The following is a 20,776-nucleotide window of genomic DNA, read 5'->3' as shown; positions in this document are numbered from 1 at the left end:
CAGGCCCTAAGGCAGTGATTTTTGCAAAGTGGGTCTAGGGACCAGTGGCCTATGAGTCCTTCCTAGATAATCTGCAGAATTAAATATTTTGAGAGCCAAGTAGTGGGGCACTGAAATGTAGGGAGGGAAGGTGGGTCATGAGAGAATCTCTCTCTTATGAAGTGGTCCACAGAATGATAAGGTTGGGCAATCCTAGTTAAGTTACGGGACATTGTACTCCCGCTTCTCCGAAACCATCAGGCAGGCAATGCCTGTGTGTACTGCTTACGGCTGATGAGGAAAAGCCGAGGTTTAAAAATTAAGGCATCAGCATACAAGCTCTTTTCATTTTAGTTTCTTCAAATTACCTATTTAAGTATCCACTGCACATCACTGGCCAAGCTCACTGATGTGAGATAATATGACTGTGGACACAATCCCTCCAAAAGTTATTTTTTAAATGAAACATTAGGGTTGATTTCAAGGCACTTTGCTTTTCAGATTTTTTTCCATTCAAATATCAAATCTGTTTTCCCTCTCGCAGAGCACTTGGAAAGCAGCTTTCCTGAACTCCTTACAGGTGAATAAATAGAAAATGAAAAATGTTCCATCAAGGAGTGGATTTTACAAGTCATAGTGGGTATCAATTTTACTTCCTTCCAGGATTGCTTGCTGCTGTCATAAATTTATGGCTCAAATTCCACTTTCCTAGGTTAAACAGTGTAGTTCATAGTTAACTGCCTCAGCCCTTATAAAACAAACAAATGCTCTGAAGCACCTCTGATCATAAAAGGCTTCCCTTTTCTTCCTTTTAAGAGCATTCCAGTACAGTCTTTCCTTTCACAGACAAAAGAGGTTTAATTAGTCTTATATGTAAGGCTAAACAGCAAAAAGGAGAGTTGCCAACATTTCAAATTAATCAAATTATGACTCTGGAGGAAAAGGTTATTTACACTGTTGGGTTTTTTCCCCCCTTAGAAAACAAAAGCTAACAAAGTAAGCCACATGTCCATCAAGTATTTTCAATAAAATGGTTTTACTGGATAAAATTAGTAGTCTGCTGATTTACACCACATGCAATCTTACTGATAACGGGTTGCCTAAGGCATACATTAGCAAGAATTTGGCCCACTGTGTAGAAAGGATTTTACTTGTATTAGCGATCAAATGGAAAATTAATATGTCTAATTAATAGGTCAAAAATCCTGCCATGTCTGTGATATGGCCTTTTACCATGACTTATATTAAAGTTTGGAAAATGAGAAGGAGGGTAATGAATGTTGAAAGGGGAAATATGTTTTCTTTCTCTATTCATATGTGACAGCGCTCTGCTTTTTAACTTCCTGTTATTTTCTTTTCTATACAATATGATAAATACCACTTTACACCTATATAATACTTATATATCATACTTTTGTTCAATGAACCCAAAGCAATTCACATTGTTACACACATTTTATGAAAGGGTATGTTGATGTATAAAAGAGTGTACAGGAATGGACTTCGCGGAGCCTCAAGCACTGACACACAATCGTCAGGGGTGAAGACAATTGGTTGATTGCTCATCAATGGTGGTGCCCCAATGCGGTTATGGGAGTGATGATGATGATGACATTGATTTACAGAGGGTCTGTGCAAGTTGCTCAACGTCAGTGGCAGAGCTTTGAACATCCAAATTTTAACAGGGCAAGAGCCATATAAATTAATAGATTCTAATACACATGGTTTAGGTTGGGAGCGAAAACTGTTCTTGATCAGTTTCTTATCTCCCCTCATCCATTGTATTTCCTTAGCCTCCTCCAGACCACTCTAAGACTCTCTTTAAAATCGTCTGACTAAACAAATCTTTTTTTTTTCTTTTAGCTTCCTTTCATTAGCTGTCCCTTCAAATCTGCACTACTTCATTCTTCATTCCATCTGCTACTGTTACCGCCTGCTGAATGCATGAGGGACATAACAAAGGGAATCTGTCCCCAAGATGAAATAGCAGGGCCCTAACAGAACTATTTTTATTGCTAAAGGTACTGTTGTCAGAGACTAACAAGGGCTTGATATTATGAACAGTTGCCATTCCGTGCACCACTCTTTTCTGAGGACCACTATTCTTACATCTTCATTTCTTCACCTTTTTTTGTCCATACCAGTGGCTAATGAAATAAATGAAAAGAACATCCCCTCCACCTCCATATATAATCTTATGTCATTTTACTTCAAGAAGAACCATAATGCTAAGTGGCCTACCCTAGAGTGTCTATGAATGGGTCCTTCAGTATATGAATACTGCAGCCTATGCCTCTGTGTTTATTGCTTCTGTAGGAGATGTTTATTGCCTTGGATTACTGTCTCAGATACAAAAATGGGGCAAATCTCAGGCAAGAGAAAGTACAACTCAATGTCTTTCCACTAAACGATAAACGTTACTTTTTTACAACCCTCTCTATTTCACAATGATGTCCTATCATTAGATGGGTCCCCTTAAATCCTTAATCTTGGGTCTCCCTACTCATATATTGTTGTTATTATTGCTATTAATTATTTTCATTACAGTAGCTCCTGATAGGCCAGCAGAGTCAAGTGCTATATGCAACCCCAATTGCCCTTTTCTCTTTTTTTAAATAGCAGGGTCAACCAAACCTAAGGGATCTGACATATGTTCATCATCATTTAATTAAAAAAAACCAAACCTATCTGCCTTTCAATTGTGCCATAGTACTTTGGATTCATGTTTTCATAGCACCAAGAAATATCAGCTATCACAATGGAAAGTCAACAGAGTGCAAAACCCTGTGACTAGAGCTACAATTTTGACACAGTAAATTCTGTGGGTGGAGGGGGGAAATCAAGGATTGATTATAGTCAGAATGTCAGAAGCCATGGAAATCATAACAAAAATTGTAAAAAGTCAGATGTACTTTGGACATAACTTCCCCTGGAGGCCTGGCTCACCACAAAAATTTATGGGCCACTATAGCCAAAGCTATGGGCTGTGCAGCTGGAGACAGTCCAAAGTTAAGCAGAGAAAACCCTCTTCAGGATCTCATATTTACATATAGTTTTCTGGTGAAACCAAAAAGTGTTCAGCTATAATCCCTTCACGTAGGTCTTCCAATATTAAAACACATAAAAACAGACAGTTCCAATGTTTATACAGCTCTCTGTCCTGTTTCAAGATGGTAACCCTGCATCTTTTCCAAAAGGCTTGAAGGAAGTCCCGCCCCTTTCTAAGGCTCAGCATAATTCCACTGATAATGGATTATGTCAGGTGCAGCTAGGATACCCCCAAGTTACTCTCAGCTCACGGAGGCTCTTCCAAATGAGACACTGAAAACCTGGTGCAGATTTAACTTCAAAATTCCTACACTATTGTCTAGCTCCGAAAGGCTTTTCCCTAGTAGCACTAGAAGAGCAAAGTGCATCTTGACTGTGAGGTCCTCCTCCAGGGGGTGCCAGCAGACTTGAATACTCGTCACAAGTATATCATGTCCTCTTTCATCTCTAGCCACTGCTTCTTTCCTCCTCTACAGAATCCTCCTGGAGGAAAAGCTTCTTCAAAACACAAAATAAGATTGGGAAGTTTTAGGGGAAACTTACCCCTAAACTGGTCATCCTTCCCTATACACTTGGTCTAATACTGGTAGAGTGTAAAGTCATAACAGCCTCTGTCACCATATGAGCCTGCTTATTTAGGCCTGATAGGCCTCCCAGAATTACTACTTATTGCTTGCTTGCTAGGGTCCTGTGGTACCACCAGAACATCCTAATGCAAGCCCAGTTATTTTCCTGCAGTACAAGCTCCAGCTGAGCATGTAGAGTGACTAATGCTCATGTTATTATTTTGGCAATTAAAAAAATGACAGAACAAACAGTCAAGGAAACATATTATAAACTAAAAAATAAAAAGGGAGTCTAATGAGATGGCATGATCACCTAAACTTAACTACACCTCTACCTCGATATAACGCTGTCCTCGGGAGCCAAAAAATCTTACCACGTTATAGGTGAAACTGCGTTATATTGAACTTGCTTTGATCCGCTGGAGTGCGCAGCCCCGCCCCCCCGGAGCACTGCTTTACCGCGTTATATCCGAATTTGTGTTATATCGGGTCGCGTTATATCGGGCTAAAAGTGTATTCACAACGTTCTAAATCTCAGTAGATTATTTGAAAACACTTTATATTTAAATCCCCCATAAAACATAGATATATTTTTTGCTTAAATGCTGATAAGATCCATTAGTGTAAATCTACTTTCGACTTCCCAGAGAAAGCTCACTAAGTCTTGTTGACAGAATTCAGTTGAAGTACTTCTGGGGTAGAAGATTTTCTTTGTGTAATAACAATCAATGGGAAACACTTGGTCAGATCAGATTTTTTGGAATAGGCTCATCATTGCGCTCATTTGAAAGACTGTGAGGAGCGGCAGTTCCTGATGTATTGCTGTGCGTGGATGGGCCCATGAAGAGCACATTATGTGAGAACCATACCGAGGAATTCCACTACCACGCAGCTGCACATCAAACTATATGCCTTCATCTCTGTCAGTATGAGAACCAAAAGTGAAACACAGTCACTTCACTTGTCTATTAAGGCTCATGTGACTACTGCACACAAGATTCTTTAAGGGTGTAAAATGAAAACTCAACTATCATGCAAGATCTTGCTACTCTTTATTGTCTTCTTTGACTCCCCATTGGCATAGCTGGAAAAAAAGCTAGCGTCACACATAAAATATAGAAACGCTTTGGTAAGAAGTCTATTATTTTAAAAATAAAATGCTATGATAGGCCCATAGATTTAGACTAGTAAATTCTGAGCAGGAAAGAAAAAGTTGAGAAGGTTCCATCCTTGAATCATTCTAAAGGTCATATTTTAATAGGATTAAAGTGTTTCCAAACTTTATTGAGCTCACCGCATAATGGAAACAGAAAGGGGTCTAGTGCAAGGCAAACTTGTGAGTGTAAGGCCTAAAGTAAATGTCAAGAGTCTAGATAACAGAAATATGCCTGCAGCAAAATGCCTGTCTGTAAAAGCCTGTCCCCCCCCCCAACACACTTAGTATAATTTTTGTTAAGTATTTGTAATGGGTATATAAAAGATGGCTTTTGCTCTCAGTTAAACCACACTAACAGAACAGATTTTGTCCCTTATTTGTTTTGAACCACATATAAAACAGTGGTGCATTTACTTTGGAAGATGGTTGCCAACATGATGAAAAAGATCTACAAGTTCTCCACTTGCTTGCCCTTAAAGATATATAGTCTGACCGTTTCCCATCTTAAAACCAAAGTCTGCTCTCAATTACACTGGTGTAAATCAGAGTAACTGAATTGGTTTCAGGCAGCTTTGCTCGATTTACAGCACTGCAAATGAAAACAGAATTTGGATACTATTGTCTTTTCTGCTTTACTGCCACCATAAATTTCTCTTTTTGGAAGACTTATTTCCTTGCCATTGCAGTAAATCTTACCTGTTGACACAAAGCAGATGACTCTGAACAACCTGTTTGATGTGGTAAACAAAAGCAAAATATGTGCCAAACCAGCTGAATGGGGTAGAAAGAAAGGGAAGAGTAACACTCTGCAAAGGAGTACTCCGAGGAACCTAGAGCCTGCAGCGATCTGGGGAATGGAGTCCGTAAATAACCAAGAAGAATATAGTCTAAAAAGAAACACAATATACTATGTGGGACTGATTCTGATCTCCCAAGAGTGTAATCAAGAGTGGCTCCACTGAAGTCAATGAAGTTATTCCAGTGTAAAGCCAACATCAGAATCAAGTGACATACATACCATGTAACTACCAGCAGAAGCAAGGAAGTAAATGTAAGGAAAAGAAAATTAGGCTGAATACCAGTAAAGTTTTCCTAATGGTGAAGCGAATTTGTAAGCGTCTCCAAGGAAAGTAGCTGAAGCCTCATAGCTGGGGATATTTTATAACTAAAATAGATAGAGCCCTGCAAAATACACTGTAAATAACAATCCTGCATTTGCTCAGGGATATACTAGGGGCTGGATCCAATGCCCACTGAAAGGGAGTCTTTCAATTGACTTAAATGGGCACTAGATCTGATCCCAGGTGAACAATTGGGCCTTTTCCTCCTGTAATTTCTATAGGCCGAATTACATGGGTGGGAAACAAAGGTATCACCAGGCTGTGGCGGCTGGAAATGTTATGCCTGCAGAGGTCAGGCGCTGACAATTTCACTATGGGTAGAGCACTCAGCTGGCTTTTGATATACCTTTGTAGATGTAACATGCCTTTAGTTAAGACGAGGCTCCAATACTTGTTCGTATGGGCAGTGGAGGTGGGGCTGTGGACCCACAACAAACATGCCCCATGGGGAGTAGATGAGAGCTTGCCGCTTGCTGAAATTTTTCAGAATTGGAACAATATGTATAGAAATCACAGTATTTTGAGGAAAAACAACAAAAATATTTTGAAGACATTTTTGCAATTTTTTCCCCATGTTTTCACCAACTCTGTGACTAAACTCAGATACAACATGAATAAAAAACTTACTAAGATTCCATAGGAACCATATTTCTATAAAAAATAGAAAAAAAGAGACCTCTCTATCATATTTCTGAGCATAATTTTGTGTTGTTTAGTTTTGAGCCCTTTAGAAAATAATATTCCTACTTCTCAGGCACAATGACTAGCCCACAAAATGACTATTTTGAAACAATAGTCCAAAATGTTTTCTCTGCATAGAGATCCTGAAATGGAATAGGAAAATGGTACCCCTAAATAGTAGCCAGGTGTGGAAAAACATGGTCCAGAGTTCTGAGGGTCAGACTCATTTTCATTAATACACGAACTTCTGGACTCAATAGGCAAATATTCTGCCTTGATCAAACTGATAAACCATATGCCTTTACTCTCGCCCTAATGCTGTTATGTTGCTTTCACGAGTTTTTAAAAAATAATTAAGTCTGAGACTAACAGATTTGTGGTGCCTAGACGTTATTTTGATGCTTTAATGCTTATAGCTTGGGAAACAGGATGCAGCCAATGCACATAATGAATCAGAGTGGTTAGCTATGCTTCTAAGTACTTCAAGACATTCTAAGACTTATACACTATATCAAAGTTAGCTTTTAAAAACCCCTTTATCAAATATGATACTCAATTATATAGGCTACTTCTCTGCATGTCCAGAAAGAAACATAACCATACGGATGAATAGTCAGCAAAGCAGGATATCCTCTCAAGAGGCTAAATGGCTGGAATTTCAAAGAATCAGCTTTCAGGGATTTTCCAGGAGTGAAGAAACAACAGGCCCAATCTCTGATATGGCAAGAACTGAGTGGGAGAATGAAGTGTAGTACTTTGCTCCTGCCCACTGCCAATACATCCAGAGCTGGGGCCAAGATCTGTCTGAAAATGGTTAAAATATAGATGACAAAGAAAGTGACTAGTATAATATCAGGTCCAAAAGAAGATGAACACAGATTTAAACATAGAGCGTGTTAGAGGGTTGTGTGTTGGGGATTAGGATGGTGTGATTTGGGATAGACTGTTTTTTCCATATGCATTCTCCAGTTCCCAGCTATGAAACAAAGAAAACAACAGGGCGAATGCAAATGACAAAAAAATCGTAAAACTGACCAAGTGTACTGTAACTCAGGAAGGATAACTCAGCGTGCTTGCATGTCTTTGATTACAACAGAATAATCAATCCAGGATCAAAGCATTGAAATAAAATGCATTTCTTCAACCCAAATGCATCACCCTAAGGAGTCAATCACACCCACTGCATGTGTTCTAGACACCAAGAGGTAATGAAAAAGCCCAGAACCATGCAAGAGGTGTTCCATGCAGAGCAGCTGCAGCAACACTCACATTGAAGATGTTTGAAGTTCAGCTTCAAATGCACTGTCATCCTTGTCATCAGCCTGTAAGACCACGAGGCCCTCAGGCTCGAATTCACTACAGACCCAGCCAAAAACAAGCATGAATGAGACGTCAGATGAAAACATGGAATGATGACAAATGCATTGGACATAGAGAGCTGGTCTAAACTACTGCTTATGTCGATATAACTTACATTGCTCAGGGGTGTGAAAACAACATCTCCCTTGTGCGACGTACATCGACTTAAAGTGGTGTTTACACCATGCTATGACTGCCATCTCTCATGGAGGTGGAATAATTATGCCGACGTGAAAGAGCTCTCCTGTCAGCATAGCATATCTTCACCAGATGTGCCACAGCGGTGCAGCTGCGCCAATGTATCACGGTAGTGTGGACTTGCCCTCAATATACTGAGAAGCCACTATGCAGTATATGACATACCACTACTACTTAATAGTCCTGGAGTCTTAAAATTTCACGTATTCTGAAGGGTCTTTTTAATAGGAATACATTATTATTCAGTGAAATTTAGTTTGCAAGGTAGAAAGTTTCCTACATGACTGGCAGAATTTTGAGGCTCCAGGATTGTATATAGTATCTTCCATCAGAAATGCTCAAAGAACTTCACAAACATTAAGTCTTCATTTGTTTAATGTGATTCAGTTTCTGGTTTCCCAGCTCAAGACACTTTGTGCCTGATTTTCAGAGGTGCTGACAACCAGCAGCTCCCACTTTTCTCTAACAAAACTCTGTCCAGATGAACTGGAATGGCACTGGCAATAAAGAAAATTCAAACATCTATCGGTTTTCATTTTTGTCTTATAATGTCAATAAATACCTCAGTCCAGAGCACTTCTCAAGCAGTAATAACCAGCTAGATTGAATGGCTAGCCTTGTTTCTGGGCCACTGATTCCTCCCCAGTTGGTCCTTATTGCATCTCATTTGTTAATTCTTAAATATAACATCACATCTATTCAAAACAACAGCTCAGCCTTGAAAGAAAATATGAATATAAATTTTGGAACACTGATTGTAAAAAGAAAATGCCTCACATGAATTCATTCCAATCACACACAAAATAACTTTGCACAAGTGTAATAAATCATGATGTTTATGATTTCACCAGGACCTCCCTGTAGAATTTGAATCTTCTATTATATGGATATATCAGATGGAAATTCTGTCCATATATTACAGTAGATGAAAATTCTATCAATAAATGTTGTTAAGATCTCACTTTATGAATGTTCTATCTCATGCTGTTTACGTCCATTCCTGTGGGACAAATGGTAATACAAACTCAGGAATGTATTTGTTTATTTTACAGATTGCTTTGAAGGTTTGTTTCTCTGAAGATCAATGAAATATAGTACTGACAGGCAGGTACTCATAGGGAACATATGCATCTTAAAGGCAGGTGAATTTAGAAGAACCAAATGATCACATCTTTCTTCCTTTAAACCTCTAGTAGCATTTTGCTTTTTTGTCCATTACGAGAAATTCAGAAGAAAGAAAGAAAGGCGGGGGGAAATGAAATAACTGAACAGTTTGCCATGATCAGAGTCAATAATGTGCAATGAATACAATAGAAAGGCACAATCATGAGAATAAAGGAATGTTTCTTGTCTCAAGCACTTACTTCTCACTAAGATCTTCAATACGCTGCCCATGGCCTAACATGAAGCTTGGACTCGACTGACTGCAGGGACTTGCAGGAGCTGATAAAGTGCTTTTGATGCTCTGGGCTGAATGTCTGCGGCTTCTCCTGCGCTCTAATCCCCTTCGTTCACTGGAGCCAAGACTGGCCCTTCTTCTGTCTTTGCGCCCATTGGGTGGGGGATCAGCAGTCTCGTCTCCATCCTCATGTCTCAGTGTCATCTGAAAGGAATGAAAGGGGAGACTTTTCACGTTAGCTCTAGATTTCCTATGTTTTCATTCACGCTTTAACAATGAATATGTAGCTGCACATCATCCCCAACCATGAAGTCATTGCTCCCAGCATAACTTAACTGACTCTTACTATACTCACCATTACAACAGCTACTCCTCTTTAGCTGCTACACACTCATCTTGCTGCTATTCATACACTGGGATTGCATAGACCCCCTCATCTGCAGATCTTCGAGAACTTTGTAAACATTTAGGCTGGGATTTTCAAAATCTAAGGGAATTAGATGTCTAGTTCCCATCATATTACAGTGGGATTTGGGCACCTCATCCCCATTCATGCCTTTGAAAATCCCTGGGAGAAAATCTGGCCCTATTTAATTCAATGGCAAAATTCTTACCAACTTCAAAAGGGACAGGATTTTACCTTGAGTCTTGTGAATTCCCACCCTACCACTGGAGGTAATGATGTACAATCCTCATTTTATAGATGGGGAAACTGAGCCACAGAGAGGTTAAGTGATTTACCAAAGTCCCACAGGAAGTCTGGGACAGATCCATAAACAAAATCCACATCTCTTGAAACTCAGTCTGGCCACTAGATTTTCTACTCTCTAGAAAGTAGCTACACGAGGGCCATGGAGATATTATACATAGCACACTACTTTGGAGCTTTACTAATGTTGCTACAATCGGTTGCCTGATCTTTAGATTACGTATTAAATTATATTGATTATTTAAGAATCCCCAGTTATCACTTTGAGGGTTGCCAGGTTCTTTCTCCAAGATCAGGCCCAGTGTTATTCAATGTGCGCAGTTGCAACACTCACCCTATAGGAACTCTTTTATATTTACAAATATAGTTTAATAATACATTTAGCACAGTCACAAACACCCCGACTTAGTAAGATGGAGAAACTACAGAATGTACATCTGCACATCCATATACTCACACCATCTCCTGTAAAACAACCTGAAACATTAGCCATCATCTTCCTCGTCACCTTCCCCATCATCACCAGTGGCCATCATTCTGGCACCTCCCAAAGACTACACCTCCTCCTCCTACCGCCCCTAGACTGGGATGCCACTTTTATAATATGTTACACTGACGCCGCTATGTTTGATGCATATTCAGTAGGGGATTTCCCCACTTTTCCTTATTTGTATTTCCTCACCTTACTAATGTCGGAGTGTCTTTTCTCTATAGGTTAGTATATCAATGATCTCAACTTATTATCATATACATCCATTCGTTACCATGCCCCTTTTGTGGTTAGGATCACATTTGTTATTTCTGCCCTAACTGGTTATTTCGGTTCTTTCCAAGTTCTAAGGTGTGGTGTACCTGTTAAGTTTAAAAGGGTATGAACTTAGGAAAGCCCCTATGCCAGCCTGCTTTAACGCATCCTCCATGTTAAAAGTTGCAGCCATATATGGACCTTATGATTTAGCGCATCACCATCTATCTCGGTGAAAGGTCCCAAACATATGAATGCGAACTTTGCCTTAGCTCAACGTACAGGATGTGACCTGCAGGTCCTTTGTGTTACAGCCAAAATATACTCTAATATAGACCTATAAACCTATTATAATAAAACAAAGAATCAGACTCATACAAAAATAAGAAACTTGTAAGAAAAGATAGATAAGCAAGCAGGCTAGCCTTAGATGTATCTCATATACCTGTTATATATGTCAGTTTGTTGCCTGGACAACTTCTGTGGTTGAATTATGTACCTGTGGTCAGAACTTCCCCTTAAACTCTATTTTCAGCTCCCCAAATACTTGGTGTTTTCCGTTAGGCCGTTTATCTGTGCAAAGTTTAGCTGTTCAAAGTTCATAAGCCTCAAGCCTTATCCTAACTTGCTGAAGCTAATGTCTTACAGGACACAGGCCTGTAGGTTTCTTGCATTACTGCTGAATATAATGCAAAGCAGGATATAATGCAAAGCAGTACATATAATAAAGGCAAGCTAGCCCACTGGGCTACAAATTTCTTCTCAATCAAGAAAGAAATTAACAAACTTGCATGCCAATTTAATATCTTTATCTGTTTTTACCACTCAGTAAAGTTGAGAAAACGCGCTCTTGTCAACTGGTATCATGATGGATTTCAAAAACCAGAGAGCATGTTTCTGGACCTTATTCTCCAATGAGCCACACAAGTTTTCAGTTGGTGTGACTACATTCAGCGGAGCATTAAGGTCTCTATACCTACGTTTTGCCTGAATCATCTAACACTGGTATCAATCAGGAGTAATTCCACTAAAATCAATGGAGTTACCATGGGGTAAAGCTGGCATAAGAAAGAAGAGAAGCAGGCCCAATGTCTCTGCAGCTGGACTTAGTACTAGAGGCAGTAATTTTATTTCACTGCACCATGACATAAATTCACATGCACTTTATATTACTTTCGGACTAAAAAAAGCAAAGTCTGAAAAGTGTCTAATCGTTAAGAAACCAAATATCCTATCTTTGCACATAAATATTTCACAGGTGGTGAATGTGGAGTCAGTCATTACCCAATCACTGCAAGTCGAGTAGGAATTGATCCAGTATAAACTCGTAAACAAGGACTCACTGGGCAATCAATTGTGGAGAAAGCTGTGTATGTGAAGCTGATGTAGGCTGGACATTTTTTTGTGCACTGAATGCTTTTGCATATGGAAAGAACTTTTACTGACTTAGGGAGTCTGATGTGTAACTAGCAGTTTGAGAAAGAGTTTTAATTGCAGGCAGAACTGCCTCTAAAGAGGCTAGTAAATGTGCTGTTTCACTTTGACGTATAACCTATGTCTAGTATGAAATGCATTTGTACTGCATGTAGTCATGTACCGGAGTAGGTCACATATACGAATGTGTGTAACACTTCCAGCAACCAGATGTTTTTCTTTTAAAATAAAATAGATAACCAAGTTTCACCTAGGTTACATTCTCTCCCCCCCACCCCCCAGCTTTGAAGTTTGCACAAGCTGTAAGATGCATAAAACAGGGCATGTTATGTTACCTCATAAATGTTAAATTGCTCAACTAAGTCCAAGTCTGTTCCTTTCTTGTTCAAGTGTCTCTGTGAAATAGCTTCGATGCCTAGCTCTTCCAGACAATCCACCACGTCATAGAAAGAGTCCTGATCTGGCAACCCCGACAGCGTCTGAGAATCAAAGGGACAACATTGACAATGATTTGTTTTGAAGAGAATTAAAAAAGTTTTACAAGAATTTGTAAGTGGCAGTGTACGTGATTCTGGTTAAACAAGAAACAAAGAGTGGGGTTAGTGAGACACAGCTAGAAAAACAAAACATCAAGTGGAGCAGAGTCTAACAAAAAACGCTGTGAAAATATGTAAGAAAAAGATAATGAGCAAAACAAATCGATGTTACTGGTTCCTGAAAAACTACTGAAAATGTGGGTCAATAAATATATCTATGTGCACACACACACACACCTGGATCCTTCCCTGGTTCTACTTAACTGCAGAACTAAAAAGCAGCAAATATTAAGGTATTAAGCACAGGAATAAAAGCAGAGAGATAGAAAAAAATAAAAAAAGGTTTATCTGAGCAAGGCAGGCTGGTTTCCTATTGATTCCTGTCTCTTCAGCCTTAAGGAGAAGGGTGAGCCACACAGCTGATTGATGCTCAGCCAGGAACAATCATCCCAAGCCATGTGCCTACTGTCTTTAAGTCCTTAGGTAATAGTAGTATTCTTAATGTACAAGTTGATCTAGACAGCAGAAATATCAGTTCCTTTCTTCCTTTTCATTCTTTAAAATCTTACTGAAGGGATGCTTGCTACCTTGTCTAAAGGGGCTTATTAAGAGTTCCAGCATATATAAAGCATTTCTAATTGTGGGACAAACATTTACCATTAACAGTAGAGAGGCACTTTCACAAACTTGAAAATAAAGAATATTTATATAAAAATAATTTACACCACAATAATTTTTTGATCTCCCATTTCTATTTGTTTCTGGGTTTAATACAGAGCTTTTCTTATCACAGTCTAGACTTTTTTTTGCTGGTGAATTCACAATACTACCATTAGCCACACACTGCTACTGTGCAGTGAAGTCATAGTACAGTTTGTATAGCAATATGCCCTCCCAGCCTAGTATTGAAAAATGACTGCCATGTGATGAATCCATTATTATGGCTCAACAGCAGAATGAAGTCGGGGAGAAGATGAACTATTGGAGAGAGATTTGTTTAAACAGAAATGGGCCTGATTCTCTTTTGCCCTGTACTTCTGGCAGTCATTTACACCATTACAAAGTGGGTGTAATGTACTGCTATTTTGATGTGGTAGCATTTTACACTCAGTTTATGTTGTTGCTAATGACTATACAAGGTGCAGGGCAAGTGAGAATCAGGCCCAAACAAACTTAAGAGCCTAATTCTGCCACTCATGTTGAGTAGCACCTTATTACAGGTACTATGCAAGCCACTTTAGAGCATGGTGTCACCCAATGTGCATAAGTGTGGCAGAACTGGTCTCTTAGGCTAGGTCTACACGCCCCTCCTAAAAAAAGTTACAAGGAGGAATGATGGGCTCAGACCTAAAGAAATCAACTGTGGGATGAAAATAAGTCAATACGAGATACAGTAATAAAGCAAACACTAGGCCTGACAATTCCCAGACAAGATTAAGAGGTATAATCCCCAGAAAGAGGGAACCCAGTATGAAATACACCACGGCATGAAATGAGCATGGAAAAAGACTCCTGAGGACATGTTTTCCTGCTTTAGTGGGGGTTACATACATATGTGAATCGAGAAATGCCTTTCAGAAGGTTTCTTATCCTAATGAAGTCAGTGGGAGTTTTGCCACTGATTTCAATAGGACCAGTAGTTGGTTTTAAATGAAACATCATGACAACAGTGATGTTATTGGGGGATCTGGCCCTATCAGGCTGTTCCAAGGGCAATTCGAAGCATTAGAAGAGAAGCTACTTTACCAAAAAGCATTTACTGTAGCCATGAACAAGAGCTTGAGAAAGTACTATGCAGTAGGAATAAATTCATATTGTGATTTATGACCAGAATTGACAAACTGAAGATACTTGAACGAATATAATGAATTTAACACATCAAAATGTTAGTAATACTCTGACCTGTCAAACAAAACCATAAAGCACAATGATATTTTGGTTCTTAAATACATTCTGGTTTTCTGTCTTCTTTAAAAGGTCAGTTTTTGAAATCTGACTCATTTGATGATTACTTTAGAGGTTAAGAACTTTTTTCTAACTAGCTTCTCATTTTTATGGCCTTTTGGTTTTCTTTTGTGAGTGTACATGCATATTTTAGATAACATTTGATTTTACAATGGAACAGCTACTTGTAATAAAAACCTTTGAGAACTATAAGCAAGAAAGAAAAAAATCATGGCACCTTTTCTTTTTCAAACAGAAACTTTTTCATTAGCATTCAGACCTGTTAAATTCATTACACTTGATGCATAGAGAAAAAAAATCAAATGTTCTGGAACCATCAAATTGTGCACAAAGCTAGCCTTTGTAACCATGGGATCTTATTACCATTATGCTTGTCCACCCTGTCCCTATGGTTTGTTACACTCATGTGTTGAGTCTTGTTTCTAATTACATTTTGAGATCTTTGGAGACAGCAAGTGCGTCTCCCTATGTGATGGCACAACACCTAGCAAAATGGAGTCCTGATCCTGGTTGGCACCGTTACACAAATGATAAATAACAAGAGTAACCGTTGGTTTTATTCATACTGATAGGTTGGCACAATGATGTGAACTAACCTTCAGAAAGCTGCTCCTGAGTTTACTGATGCATAAACTGCCACACCCATCTAGTACTCACACTACTGTCCTTATCTGTCTCCTGTGCCCCCCAAAATCCCTGACCCCACCACCCCACCCACCACAGAATCTCAAACACCTAGACCCCTCTGTTACGTGTTGAGATTAAATAGCATTTGAATATTTATTTTACTTAGACAAAGATATATTTAGTGCCCCTCACCATGTCATCTGCTGTTGTTAATGTTACATTCACAAAAACAGAGTAGAGTGGTAGCCAAAGGCACAGTATTAAAAGTGTTCTCTAGATAAGGTTAATCCAGTTTGGCTTTGAGTGGCTTGCACTGTAAATTCTTGGGACAAGACTGGTCTTGCTATATATCTGCCAAATGCCCAAAACACCTTTGAGCATTATGTAACTGAAAATAAATGAGTACTAATATTGCTAATGATATTAGTGTGTTAAAACAAACCTTGTTAACTAAGGTCATTGCATAAACCAGCAGTTCAGTGTCAACCCCGTCCTTTTCCTCCAGGATCTCCATAATGTTGGACCATGGCTTGGCTCCTAAGAGTAAAACAGAAACAGTAGCTCATCATGTAACCTAAAAAAATGAACAGGTTCAGACAATATGTACCACAGATTCATAATAGCAAATGGTTAGATAAATTGCTAAACAATTAGTTTGTATAGTTCTTTGATGCATCAATATTTACCTATATCAAGGTACCTATATCAAGACAAGTACTGATGACTGAAATAAAGATTACTGCATTGAATCCCAGTTTATGCTTCCCAGATAAAAAGCATCAATGCAAGAGTGATATATTTTTTGTCCTGATTTTTACCTAAATTATTTTAATAACCCCTCCCTACATTCGCCCCCCCCCACACACACTTCAAAGGTGGTTCTCTCAGTTCCACTCAGTAAAACTCTATATTTGTTTGGATCATGTAATTACAAAATCCGTGAAAAGCAAAGTGACTTAATAGCCTATTGCTTCAAATAAAGTAATTTTATAGGTCTTTAGGAAAATGGCTGGTAGACTCAAGCTAAAGTCTTATGTCTGAGATACTCTGTAAAACAATCACAATAATTTGGCTAAACCTGAGTTGGATACATGTACTCAAGAAAGAGCCGAAACTGATCTATCAAGGAAACTGAACTGGATAATGAAGGACCCAAGTTCAGACAGTTGTGTTTGAAGTAAATGTGAGGGTCAGGAGGGAAATCAGAAAGCTATGAACTATTTACTTGGAGAGACTAATTCAACTACATGATCAGCAAAGCTGGAAGGCATTCTCTGAACTGCAGAGAAATGATTCAGACCAATCTTCACAGAAATCCACCTCCATAATTCTACCCGCAGGATAGGGAGTGACAATACACTCATATAATGAAACTGGAGAGATTCTTCATCAGAACCTGTCATTGGGTGATCAGTGACCCCAAAGATAGGATACTGTAGCCTAACAAATAATCCTTTTGTGGTTGTCATATACACCACATGAGTTATCATCATAACACGGTGAGCAATCTCTCATTGACACAGCATTCAAATTTATATCCTGCCCCCCACACGCATATCTCCCATTGACTTAATTGAGAACACCATTCACAAAGTGATGGCAGTTTATAGTGTGCAAAGTTCCTTACTGATGAACATTTTGACAGCAGAATGTTCCCATTTTCAGTTCCTTTACTTTTATTGATACCAATATTCTCCAATCCTCACTGCAAACAAAACAAAACAGAAAGCTTTTGGCAGCTTCCATATCATAGGCAAAGGTACAAAAGGGCTGGAGATACATTCTCACTGCTCAATATTTTTTCTTATGCATTAATTAAAACACTATTCTGTAATGAGCTTTTCCAGTTTCACTAGCCTTCTCTTCATTTGCCTCTCTACATAACCAGACATTTTTGTGCAAGGAACACATGTTCAAAAGACATGTGGAACAAATTCACTCTGCTCAAATAAGATATATGATTGGGAGGAATGATATCCTCACTACAAAAATGTCTTCCTGTGGTTTCTAATGAGAAAAAAAAAAAGGGAAGAAAACAAGAAAGAGAGAGAGAGAAACAAAAAGGGGAAACTATATTATTCTGATCTATAACAGTGCTATTTGTAAGGAAGTGAACTGCCAATAACATGACAAATTAATTACTTAATCCTTGATTTATGATTCAGTGAAAGATCTTCTGGGGGAAAAATGCCTTTTATTCTATAGCCAGACAGTCCCTACTTTGATTAGAACAATTCCATTGTGTTTTTAAAATGCAATATCTTGGTATTCTATCATTTCATATTCTCCTGCCTGTTTCCGTGTAAAGATGACATCCACAGTTACCCATGAAAGCACAAACTTAGCTAGCCATTTCTTCGCTGCTTTCAGGGTGTTTAATTTTAATCTGTCAGTCAGGCACTGTTATCAGCAAGCCACTTCAGCAGTACTTGCTTTTCAGAAGGTAATAGGCTGTTGTTGTTTACAAAAGGCCATTTCCTGACATGTAACATGGAAATTCTGGATCAGATGCTCAGCTAGTGTAAATTGATGTAGCTCTCGTGACTTCGATGGAGCTACTCCGGTTTACACTAGATAAGAATGTGACATCTGTATCTAGGCTGCCCATTTTCTCATTGTGATCCTGAGTTGCACAATCAAAGAGAAAGCATGAGGTTACTTGTGAGGCTGACTGTCTTCTCTCATCTTGTTACTGAAGTGTGTATATGTCCTCTAAATTCACAAGAGGCTGCAGCAAGACAATGACAAGTATCTATGACCCTTGAAAAACATAAAGCTGTATGCTTGCTTCTTCATTTTCCCTTATTCTTCCCCTTGAAGAGGAATATTCATATTGTGGAAAGCTTTCAAACATCTCAGACTACATATGAGTTCAAACCAAAACCACAGATCGGAACACTCCCAAATGTTAGGGAAATTTGTATCCAGATCCAAAAGCCATGCCTTACCACTAACTGTATAGATTCATAGATTCTAGGGCTGGAAGGGACCTCGAGAGGTCATCGAGTCCAGTCCCCTGCCCTCATGGCAGGACCAAATACTGACTAGACCATCCCTGATAGACATTTATCTAACCTACTCTTAAATATCTCCAGAGATGGAGATTCCACAACCTCCCTAGGCAGTTTATTCCAGTGTTTAACCACCCTGACAGTTAGGAACTTTTTCCTAATGTCCAACCTAAACCTCCCTTGCTGCAGCTTAAGCCCGTTGCTTCTTGTTCTATCCTTAGAGGCTAAGGTGAACAAGTTTTCTCCCTCCTCCTTATGACACCCTTTTAGATACTTGAAAACTGCTATCATGTCCCCTCTCAGTCTTCTCTTTTCCAAACTAAACAAACCCAATTCTTTCAGCCTTCCTTCATAGGTCATGTTCTCTAGACCTTTAATCATTCTTGTTGCTCTTCTCTGGACCCTTTCCAATTTCTCCACATCTTTTTTGAAATGCGGTGCCCAGAACTGGACACAATACTCCAGTTGAGGCCTAACCAGCACAGAGTAGAGTGGAAGAATGACTTCTCATGTCTTGCTCACAACACACCTGTTAATGCATCCCAGAATCATGTTTGCTTTTTTTGCAACAGCATCACACTGTTGACTCATATTTAGCTTGTGGTCTACTATAACCCCTAGATCCCTTTCTGCCGCACTCCTTCCTAGACAGTCTCTTCCCATTCTGTATGTGTGAAACGGATTGTTCCTTCCTAAGCGGAGCACTTTGTATTTGTCTTTATTAAACTTCATCCTGTTTACCTCAGACGATTTCTCCAATTTGTTCAGATCATTTTGAATTATGACCCTACCCTCCAAAGCAGTTGCAATCCCTCCCAGTTTGGTATCATCTGCAAACTTAATAAGCGTACTTTCTATGCCAATATCTAAGTCATCGATGAAGATATTGAACAGAGCCGGTCCCAAAACAGACCCCTGCAGAACCCCACTTGTTATACCTTTCCAGCAGGATTGGGAACTATTAATAACTACTCTCTGAGTATGGTTATCCAGCCAGTTATGCACCCACCTTATAGTAGCCCCATCTAAGTTGTATTTGCCTTGTTTATTGATAAGAATATCATGCGAGACCGTATCAAATGCCTTACTAAAGTCTAGGTATACCACATGCACTGCTTCTTCCTTATCCACAAGATTCATTATCCTATCAAAGAAAGCTATCAGATTGTTTTGACATGATTTGTTCTTTACAAATCCATGCTGGCTATTCCCTATCACCTTACCACCTTCCAAGTGTTTGCAGATGATTCCCTTAATTACTTGCTCCATTATCTTCCCTGGCACAGAAGTTAAACTAACTGGTCTGTAGTTTCCTGGCTTGTTTTTATTTCCCTTTTTATAAATGGGCACTATATTTGCCCTTTTCCAGTCTTCTGGAATCTCTCCTTGTCTCCCATGATTTTCCAAAGATAATAGCTAGAGGCTCAGATACCTCCTCTATTAGCTCCTTGAGTATTCTAGGATGCATTTCATCAGGCCCTGGTGACAGTAATGGTCAGACCTCTTCAAACTTTGAAGAAGTTCAAATCTGGAGTTAGATCTAAACTTTTCAGGTCAGGCCTATCTCTACTGAAAAACTAAATCCATTTAATGTTCAGCTGTTTTTTTTTCGAAATTATACTGTTATTTACCTACATTTGTTAATTCTCAATGCTATGTGGTAAACAAATGTAGTCTCCATACAACTTGGCTCCTCCTCCTGCACAATCATGCAATGAAAGTATAATGCTGAATTTTTCTGACGGCAGACTGTGACATAAGGGGACGCAGTGTGGCCTAGTGGACAGAACACTGGACTGGGACTCATGAGACCTGATTCTATTCCCAGCTCTGTCACTGGTCTACGGGATGACCTTGGGCAAGTCACTTCACCTCTCTGTGCCCCAAATTCTCCATCTGTCAAAGGAGATGATGAGACTGACTCCTCTGAAAAGTGCTTTGAGATCTGCTGATGAAGAGAGTTATACAAGAGGTAGGCACTATTATAAGCATAAGATTATGACTTCCATGCAATATCAGTAGTAAAACTGATGAGAGAGAAAAATCAGGCTTACTGTAGTGAACTTGTAGAGGTTTCTTTCTCTGTATGTGTACAGGTGCCTTCCTACTGAATGGAACCAGAACTGCTCTCCTGTAAGCCATAGGCTTCCTATTGCTGACAGCTATTGGAGATTCTCCTTTAGCTGAAGCACAGTGTTTTTGGGGAAGGATCATTTGAGCTTCATTCACATTGCTGCCACTA

General features: G+C 39.1%; 1 protein-coding gene across 1 annotated transcript in view; it reads right to left on the bottom strand.

Moving 5' to 3' along the window:
* Positions 1–20,776, bottom strand: part of FHOD3 (formin homology 2 domain containing 3) — a 563,825-nt gene that overhangs the window by 157,565 nt on the left and 385,484 nt on the right. Inside the window, exons 7-9 of the mRNA XM_026654142.2 lie at positions 15,966–16,060; positions 12,731–12,874; positions 9,473–9,711 (exon numbers count right to left, since the gene is read on the bottom strand). Coding sequence (XP_026509927.1) covers positions 9,473–9,711; positions 12,731–12,874; positions 15,966–16,060 — 478 coding nt within the window. The remainder of the gene's footprint in view (positions 1–9,472; positions 9,712–12,730; positions 12,875–15,965; positions 16,061–20,776) is intronic.

Source organism: Terrapene carolina, unplaced genomic scaffold (assembly GCF_002925995.2).
Source record: "Terrapene carolina triunguis isolate 2854851 unplaced genomic scaffold, T_m_triunguis-2.0 Scaffold183, whole genome shotgun sequence".
Taxonomy (NCBI): Eukaryota; Metazoa; Chordata; order Testudines; family Emydidae; genus Terrapene; species Terrapene triunguis.
The sequence above is the reverse complement of the archived record's forward strand: the minus strand, read 5'-3'. Positions and strand labels throughout refer to the sequence as shown.